Source organism: Dendrobates tinctorius, unplaced genomic scaffold (assembly GCF_039654945.1).
Source record: "Dendrobates tinctorius isolate UK_male_01 unplaced genomic scaffold, ASM3965494v1 ptg000278l, whole genome shotgun sequence".
NCBI classification, from domain to species: domain Eukaryota; kingdom Metazoa; phylum Chordata; class Amphibia; order Anura; family Dendrobatidae; genus Dendrobates; species Dendrobates tinctorius.
In genome coordinates this window covers 843,685-853,797 of record NW_027361945.1, presented here as the reverse complement: position 1 = coordinate 853,797, position 10,113 = coordinate 843,685, and the positions used below count along the sequence as shown (strand labels likewise).

The 10,113-nt window shown below is 41.7% G+C and overlaps 1 protein-coding gene across 3 annotated transcripts in view; it reads right to left on the bottom strand.

Annotated features, from left to right (window-relative positions):
- Positions 1–7,346: 7,346 nt before the first annotated feature.
- LOC141072596 (protein arginine N-methyltransferase 7-like) overlaps positions 7,347–10,113 on the bottom strand; it is a 224,992-nt gene continuing 222,225 nt past the window's right edge. For all 3 annotated transcript variants that reach the window (XM_073559880.1, XM_073559881.1, XM_073559883.1), the window contains one exon: positions 7,347–7,719. In XM_073559880.1, the coding sequence (XP_073415981.1) occupies positions 7,555–7,719 (165 nt within the window). In that variant the 3' untranslated portion in view covers positions 7,347–7,554. The remainder of the gene's footprint in view (positions 7,720–10,113) is intronic.

Sequence of the window (10,113 nt, the reverse complement as noted above, 5' to 3'; positions counted from 1 at the left end):
GTGGCTAATGACGTTTTAGTATGGTATTGGAGGACATGTCGACACCTGTGTAATACCATTGGCCAACATGGATATGTGAGACGCTTACCTATGATGACATAGCAGCATCATCTGCTACTTATGCGCTTATTGGTCAAATAGCACACGTAGTGGGTATTTAAATGGGAATGTGGGCTCATTAAAGCCATGCCCCCTGAAGAAGGACATCTACACCGAAACGTGCGTCGGGGTCTTTTTCCCTGCCCCTGGGAACTACATTATGACGGGTAATTATTCTTACTTTTACATATAGTTATTCATTCTTATCATCAGGCTTGTTTTGAGTATGCGGCCAATTATCTGGGTGATCTATACCCTTTGTACTATACTCTTTCTGCATACAGACAGCTGATATAATTTACTGGCACACTTTCCGTCCTATATGTACTTCTACCATGGGTAGGGTATTTGTTACGATCCAGGGTTTATAGGTCACTACATTGAGGATTGATCCTCGACCCTCTTTTATTTGTTCTGCTCATGTCTGATATTTAATGTTGCTTGTACTAATGTTTGTACATGTCAGCCTTTTTATGATTAAATAAAATTTGGTATTTTTGTATATTAGCTTAGACTCAATCTTTCTTACCTGTTAAAATTAATAAAGGGGATGGGGGAACTACATTAAACAGAGAGATTAGCAAAATTAGGATTATTTAGTCTAGAAAAAAAGACGACTGAGGGGCGATCTAATAACCATGTATAAATATATAAGGGGACAATACAAATATCTCTCCGAGGATCTGTTTATACCAAGGAAGGTGACGGTCACAAGGGGGCATTCTCTGCGTCTGGAGGAGAAAAGGTTTTTCCACCAACATAGAAGAGGATTCTTTATTGTTAGGGCAGTGAGAATCTGGAATTTCCTGCCTGAGGAGGTGGTGATGGCGAATTCAGTCGAAGGGTTCAAGAGAGGCCCGGATGTCTTCCTGGAGCGTAACAATATTGCATCTTACAGTTATTGTTAGGTTCTTTAGAAGGACGTAGATCTGGGGATTTATTCTGACAGAATTTTATAGGCTGAACTGGATGGACTAATGTCTTTTTTCGGCCTCACTAACTATGTTACTATGTTACAACCCTAAACAGCTTTTCAACACTGTCAATTCTCTACTCCGTTTCCCAGTACCTCCTCCCTCTCCTCTCATTACTGCTGAAGACTTTGCTTCTTTCTTTAGGCAGAAGATTGATACGATCAGAGAAAGCTTTGGCCCGCAGCCCCCAATGCCTCTCTTAGCTGCTGAGCCCTGTTCGTCTAAAACCAGCTTCTCAACCATGACAGAAGATCAGCTCTCCACCCACCTGTCAAGATCACATCTCACCACTTGCACGCTTGACCGGCTCCCGTCCCACCTCATCCCTAACCTCGCGTCTTCATCCCAACCCTAACACACCTTTTCAACCTTTCACTTACAAATGGTGTCTTCCCCTCATCCTTCAAACAAGCCTCAATCATACCCATCCTCAAAAAGCCCTCCCTTGACCCATCCTCTGTGTCTAACTATCGCACAATCTCTCTTCTCCCTTATGCCTCAAAACTACTGGAACAGCATGCCCATCTTGAACTGTCCTCCCACCTGTCCTCCTGCTCCCTCTTTGACCGCTTACAATCTGGCTTCCGACTGAATCACTCAACTGAAACTGCCCCAACTAATATCACCAACAACCTACTAACCGCCAAGAGCAAGCAACACTACTCTGTCCTCCTTTCTCCTGGACCTGTCTTCGACACTGTGGACCATTCCCTCCTGCTACAGATTCTCATCTCTTGGCATCACAGATTTTGCCCTATCCTGGATTTCGGCATATCTAACAGACCGAACATTCAGTGTCTCCCTCTCCCACACCACCTCCTCACCTCGCCCCCTGTCTGTCGGTGTTCTCCAAGGCTCAGTTCTAGGACTCTTCCTCTTCTCCATCTACACCTTCGGCCTGGGACAGCTCATAGAATCCCACGGTTTGCAGTATCATCTCTACGCCGATGACACGCAGATCTACCTATCTGGATCTGACCACAATGTCTGTCTGCAATTTCAGCGGTTGGTTACAGAGACGAGCGCCTCTCAGTCTGGAAGATACAGCACATCGTGCCTCACGGAGTTAGCACACTGCAATGGGGAAATTTCACAAAATCAGGAGAAGTCTCCAGCAAATTTCAGTTGATTATTAGGAATCTCAGCCTCAACACATCCTGCGATCATCCGATTGTTGGGGGCCATCTTCATAGGATTGTACAAAAGGAAGCATTAAAGAATATTCATTTACATGAGCGGAATTACTGTGTCATACACACATGTGAAACATCCACAAAAGCAGAAAATATTGCAAAGTGAGAAACCATTAGGAAGAAAAAGTGTCCCAAAACTAGAATTGCAGTATATAAAGACTATTGTCAAACAAGAAAATGACCAGAAGAGATATAAATATATTTTACTTTAAAGGACACATATTCAAATATTGTACAAGCATGGTTCCCTACCTAAATAGTACTTTTCACCTGTCTGCGACTGCCCTATATATTTGAGAAATAGTGGCCAGCCGCAGACAGATGACTTTACTAAAACACATACAGGAAAAAAGACCATAACAGTCCCCAGATACACCAATTACATGGTAAATGACCCGACTTTCTACAAAAAGTCCTGATACTGAGCGGGATCCTGCAATCATTCATGGTCCACTTACTGTCAAAGCGCAACATAATGTAAAAGTCTTACCGTGAGATCTCCCATTTTTAACTAAAAGTAATGTAACAGCACTGTTTTACTGGAAAGTACAAAATCTTGTGATGACAGTGTGATCTCCAGTGTTGAGAGTAAAAGCAGGATATGCAGAGTTGTGGAGCATGTGGGAGATTAGACCTGAGTGTTGTTACAAAGCTTTATAGAATCATAGAATCGTCGAGTTGGAAGGGACCTCCTGGGCCATCTGGTCCAACCCCCTGCTCAAAGCAGGATTCGCTAAATCATCCCAGTCAGATGTCTGTCCAGCCTCTGTTTGAAGACTTCCATTGAAGGAGAACTCACCACTTCTCGTGGCAGCCTGTTCCACTCATTGATCACTCTAACTGTCAAAAAGTTTTTTCTAATATCTAATTTGTGTCTCTTCCCATTCAGTTTCATCCCATTGCTTCTAGTCTTTCCTTGTGCAAATGAGAATAAAGTTGATCCTTCTACAATGTGACAGCCCTTTAGATATTTGTAGACAGCTATTAAGTCTCCTCTCAGTCTTCTCTTTTGCAAACTAAACATTCCCAAATCCTGCAACCTTTCCTCATAAGACAGGGTTTGCAGACCGGTCACCATTCTGGTCGCTCTTTTCTGAACTTGCTCCAGTTTGTTGATGTCTTTTTTAAAATGTGGTGCCCAAAACTGGACACAATATTCCAGATGAGGTCTGACCAAAGAGGAGTAGAGGGAAATAATGACTTCACGTGATCTAGACTGTATGCTTCTGTTAATACATCCTAGAATTGCATTTGCCTTTTTTGCTGCTGCATCACACTGTTGACTCATATTCAGTCTGTGATCTATTAGTATACCCAAGTCTTTTTCACATGTGCTGTCACTTAGCCTTATTCCTCCCATTCTATATATGCTTTTTTCATTTTTATTGCCCAGATGTAGTACTTTGCATTTCTCCCTGTTAAAAACCATTCTGTTAGTTGCTGCCCACTTCTCCAGTTTATTTAAATCTTTTTGAATCCTCTCTCTCTCTTCTCTAGTATTAGCTATCCCTCCTAGCTTTGTGTCATCAGCAAATTTAATCAGTTTACCCTCAATTCCTTCATCTAAATCGTTGATAAAGATGTTGAACAATACAGGGCCCAGGACAGAGCCCTGTGGTACCCCACTTGAGACATTCTTCCAACTGGATGTGCAGCCATTTACGACCACTCTTTGGGTCCGATCACTAAGCCAGTTATGAATCCACCTAACAGTTGCCTTGTCCATTCCATACTTAGTCATTTTTTCAATAAGGATTGTATGAGAGACTTTGTCAAATGCTTTGCTGAAGTCAAGATATACTATATCTACAGCATTTCCTTGATCCACCCAATCAGTGATACCGTCATAGAAGGAAATTAAGTTAGTCTGACATGACTTATTAGTTAGAAACCCATGCTGACTCTGTTTAATCACTTCATTCTTATCCAGGTATTGACATACATGTTGTTTAATAATTTGTTCAAAGATCTTTCCTGGTATAGAAGTCAGACTCACCGGCCTATAGTTACCTGGGTCCACCTTCTTCCCCTTTTTGAAGATAGGAACAACATTTGCTCTTCTCCAGTCTTCTGGCACTTCTCCTGTTCTCCAAGAATTTTCAAAGATTATGGAGAGGGGTTCAAAAATTTCTTCTGCTATCTCCTTCAGTACTCTGGGGTGTAATTCATCTGGACCTGGAGATTTGAATTCATTTAGGTTAGCTAAGTGTTTCCTCACTATCTTTCTGTTTATAGATATCCTGGATTCTTCTATTCCCTTAATAGGACAGTGAATAACAGTTGATGTTGCATTTCCTTTCTGAGAGAAAACAGATGCAAAATAGGAATTTAAAAGTTCAGCCTTCTCAACATCCTGTCTTACCATTTCATCATTTTCATCCTGTAAAAATCCTATAGCATCTTTGACTTTTCTTTTACTTTTGACATATCCCCAAAATCCTTTATTATTGCTTTTGACATCTCTTGCAAGCCTCAGTTCATTTTCAGCTTTAGCTAATCTGATTTGTGCCCTGCAGGTTCTGCAGACAGCATTATATTCTTCTTTAGATATGCCTCCCTCTTTCCATTTTATAAACATTTTTTTCTTCCTTTTTAGCATGTGCTTAAGTTCTGTGTTCATCCATCCTGGTTTCCTTAAATGCTTCCTATTCTTCCCTCTTTTCGGAATTGTTAACAACTGTGCTTTGAGAATTTCATTTTTCAAGATTTCCCATCCTTCCTGGACATTTTTGTCTTTAAGGATATCCAGCCATTGGATCCCTCCAATTCTCTTTCTGAATCCCTTAAAATCTGCCTTTCTGAAAGCTAACATTGACGTCTGAGTCTTCACAGGTCTTCCACCTCTAGTAATCCAAAATTCTAAAATAGCATGGTCGGTACCTCCTAGGGTCCCAGCCACTTTTACCTCCTCAACCATTTCCTCCCTGTTTATAAGGATTAGATCCAAGGTAGCAGTTCCCCTTGTTTTCTCCCTTACCTTTTGGAAGATAAAGTTGTCAGCAAGAGAGGATAAGAATTTCCTTGACCTGTTAGTTTTGCCTGAGAGAGATTCCCAACAAATGTCTGGATAGTTGAAATCTCCCATGACAACTATGTCATATTTTTTGGAGAACTTGGCCATCTGATGCATAAAGAGTTCATCTATATCTTCGGCTTGCACAGGCGGCCTGTAGTAAATGCCTACAATGGTGTCCTTTCCATTGTTCTGTCCTTGTATTCTTACCCAAACAGTTTCCACAGAACTCCCAGTCTCTGAAGCTTCAATCTCTGTGCAGATATACGCGTTTCGAACATACAATGCGACACCCCCTCCTCGTTTATCAAGTCTGTTTCTTGCAAATAAGTTGTATCCCTCTAGTCTTGTATTCCAATCATGTGTATTGTCCCACCAAGTTTCAGTGATTCCAATTACATCATATTTCTGTTCCTGTGTTAGTAGTTCCAATTCTCCTTGTTTGTTGCCCATGCTTTGTGCATTAGTATAGAAACATTTTAGTTTGTGATTGGTTTCTCTTTCTCCAATATTTTTATTAATTAGATTCTTTCGTCTTTGTTCTTCCTTTCCACTTCTAATAGCAGAGTTCTCAATAGCATTTGTCAGGTGTATGGCTTTTTCTGGTCTTTTGCTTCCCTTCCCATGTTGTTCTAGTTTAAAGCTCTCCTTACAAGTGTAGCAAGGCGACTTCCAAATACATGCTTTCTAGTCTTCGTAAGGTGCACCCCATCTCTAGCAAGTAGTCCATCGTATAAGTAGTTCACTCCGTGATCCAGAAATCCAAATCGTTGCTGACGGCACCATCGACGTAGCCAGTTGTTCACCTGCAGAATCTTATTCCACCTCCTTGTTCCATGGCCATCCACTGGGAGGATGGAAGAGAAGACCACCTGCGCTCCCAGTTCTTTCACTTTCTTGCCTAAGTCTTCAAAGTCTCTGCAGATGATTTCCAGGTCGTTTCTTGCGGTGTCATTTGTCCCCACATGTAGTAGCAGGAATGGGTAGTCATCTGTAGGTCTGAAGAGTCCTGATATCCTGTCAGACACATCTTTAATTTTTGCACCTGGAAGACAGCACATTTCTCTTGTAGTTATATCCGGTCTGCAGATAGCGGCCTCTGTTCCTCTCAGCAGGGAATCCCCCATGACCACCACTCTCCGTTTCTTCTTCACAACATTTTTCTTTCTCCATCCAGGAGGACTCTGAGGGCGTACAAGGTTGCTGTTTGTTGGCAAAGTCTTATCCTGATGTATTTCTTCATCGTTTTCCTGCGTGAGAGCCTGGTACTGGTTTCTGAGCAGTATGGGTGCTGACTGCCTCCTGATCCTCCTGCTTCTCTGGGTCACATGTCTCCATTCCTCTGTTTCTTCAGGTGCACTTCGAATTTCTTCTCTTTCTGTAACATGAAGAGATAATTCTGCTCTGTCCAAGAACTCTTCACCTTCCTTAATGATCTTCAACGTAGCTAACCTCTCTTCGAGATTTTGCAACTTTTCCTCCAACAGGGACACAAGCTTGCATTTGTGGCATGTGAAGTTTGGCTTTTCCACTGGTAAATCTGTGAACATGTAGCAAGAAATGCAGCTCACCAAATGGCTCCTGGCCTCTTCCATCTTGAGATTTCTTAAAAACGATGAAAGATGAGCCAAATTTCGCGCGCCGGATAGGCGCGCGGTTTTTCCGATTTCCTCTTTTCAGCTGCAACCGCCAAAACCCAGTGATCGTTGAGCTCGCGGAGACTCTTCACTTATCCCAGAAGGCACTGGGAATATGCAAATGATCTCCTCAAGACTCTTCCCCTGGTTTTCCGATTTCCTCTTTTCAGCTGCAACCGCCAAAACCCAGTGATCGTTGAGCTCGCGGAGACTCTTCACTTATCCCAGAAGGCACTGGGAATATGCAAATGATCTCCTCAAGACTCTTCCCCTGGTTTTCCGATTTCTTCTTTTCAGCTGCAACCGCCAAAACCCAGTGATCGTTGAGCTCGCGGAGACTCTTCACTTATCCCAGAAGGCACTGGGAATATGGAAATGATCTCCTCAAGACTCTTCCCCTGGTTTTAAAGCTGGGCACTTTACACTGTAATTAGTGACTGTCAGGGACATTTTTATTAATATAAAGTTACCATAGTAAAATGATTTGTGGCTGTCCACTATCTCATAAAGCAGCCATAGACACAGTCAGGTATTCTTTAAAACACAGAAGTTAAATAACTTGTACTAAAAAAATCTGAGACAAAACACAATAATCAGGGACCCTGCAGGGCACAACATTCCCACTGAGCCCCTGAAGGCTAACGCTGAGGGGTAAAACTCATGCGGACGTCTCCCAGCTGTGACTTAAATGTCAACTGGTAAGTGATCAAGCTCTGGCTGTCCTTCAGGGCCGAGCCCAGGTCCCAGAGAGAGCTGAAAAAGTAAACTGCTTGCTTGCAGTGTGGATACCACTGACAGCTGCCCTGGAATACAGAAAGGCAAAAGACAGGATTCCTTATTAATATTGCTTTCCAGAATAAGGTTACCAAATAAATAATTCAAAATAATATCATTTTGAGACACTTTTTAGAAAGCACTCTGGACAGTTGTGTAACTCTCTGGCACTCTACAAAATCAATCATTTCCGTAAATAAAATAAATGGTGCCCTAGTGAGGGAATTTTCTCAGGGACTGCTTCTCAGTGGGTTTAGGTTCTCAGAGAAGATGATAAGCCCTAACTGATCATTGATCTCCCTTCAAGGTATTTTCTATATGGTACCACATATACTCAAGTATAAGCTGAGGCACCTAATTTTGAGACGAAAAATTGGGAAAAATTATTGACTCAAGTCTAAGACGGGTATGCATTGTCACCTCATCCCCATCTTGTCATACATGGCTCTTCATCCCCATCCTGGTATGCATGGCTCCTCATCCCCATCCTTTTATAGTACAGACCAAAAGTTTGGACACACCTTCTCATTCAAAGAGTTATCTTTATTTTCATGACTATGAAAATTGTAGATTCACTCTGAAGGCATCAAAACTATGAATTAACACATGTGGAATTATATAATTAACAAAAAAGTGTGAAACAACTGAAAATATGTCTTATATTCTAGGTTCTTCAAAGTAACCACCTTTTGCTTGATTACTGCTTTTCACACTCTTGGCATTCTCTTGATGAGCTTCAAGAGGTTGTCACCGGAAATGGTTTTCACTTGACAGGTGTGCCCTGTCAGGTTTAATAAGTGGGATTTCTTGCCTTATAAATGGGGTTGGGACCATCAGTTGTATTGTGCAGAAGGTCTGGTGGATACACAGCTGATAGTCCTACTGAATAGACTGTTTAAAATTTGTATTATGGCAAGAAAAAAGCAGCTAAGTAAAGAAAAACGAGTGGCCATCATTACTTTAAGAAATGAAGGTCAGTCAGTCCGAAAAATTGGGTAAACTTTGAAAGTGTCCCCATGTGCAGTGGCAAAAACCATCAAGCACTACAAAGAAACTGGCTCACATGAGGACCACCCCAGGAAAGGAAGGCCAAGAGTCACTTCTGCTGCGGAGGATAAGTTCATCCGAGTCACCAGCCTCAGAAATCGCAGGTTAACAGCAGCTCAGATTAGAGACCAGGTCAATGCCACACAGAGTTCTAGCAGAAGACACATCTCTACAACAACTGTTAAGAGGAGACTTTGTGCAGCAGGCCTTCATGGTAAACTAAACCAAAAAACCAATCCACATAGTCAGGTGGAAAAGCCTCTAGACCAATACATTAGACCAAAAAAGAACAAACAAAGGGGAATATCTAAAAAATAATAATAATGTTATTTAAACCCAATATAGTTGAGGCTACACATTAGTGTATATTGGAATACTCAGAATATTAATCATGTAGCAGTAAACCCTAAAGAAATAGAGGCTCACAATGTATCTAAAGATAATGCAAAAATTTATTAATCATGAAAAAGTGACAAAAAGTTAAATCATGGGTATGCACACACAAATAGGCAGGGAATAAGGGAAAGGGGAAAGAGGAATAAGGGTGTGGAGTAAAGAGCATAACTTTACAGCAGCAACCATTACAAAAAATAACAAAATAAGTAAGATGTAAAGTTTATAAGTAGCCGTTGCATGCATATGAATTATAAATATACCACACTCCTAACAGAGAAAAGAAAAAGAGGAACGCCTCCTGAACTCCATAAAGCGGCAGCACTGCAGCTGTAGCAGCTGACATAACAGCTGAAATTGCAAAAAATGTGATGCAGGAGAGTCAGTTAATAATAGACCAACTGTGTCCGATAAGGTAGAAAGTAAACTGGATACAGGTCAAGTATAAGCGCAGGGTAGCACCAAAATCTCTAGAGTTCATTACCTTCGGACATGTTGCAGTGCGGTCACGAGATAGGAGACAGGAAGGGACCCTCTTAAGCCTCGACGCGCGTTTCACCACTTCCTTGTGGTTTCATCAGGAGGCGTGTCCTGATGAAACCACAAGGAAGTGGTGAAACGCGCGTCGAGGCTTAAGAGGGTCCCTTCCTGTCTCCTATCTCGTGACCGCACTGCAACATGTCCGAAGGTAATGAACTCTAGAGATTTTGGTGCTACCCTGCGCTTATACTTGACCTGTATCCAGTTTTCTTTTCTACCTTATCGGACACAGTTGGTCTATTATTAACTGACTCTCCTGCATCACATTTTTTGCAATTTCAGCTGTTATGTCAGCTGCTACAGCTGCAGTGCTTCCGCTTTATGGAGTTCAGGAGGCGTTCCTCTTTTTCTTTTCTCTGTTAGGAGTGTGGTATATTTATAATTCATATGCATGCAACGGATACTTATAAACATTACATCTTACTTATTTTGTTATTTTTTGT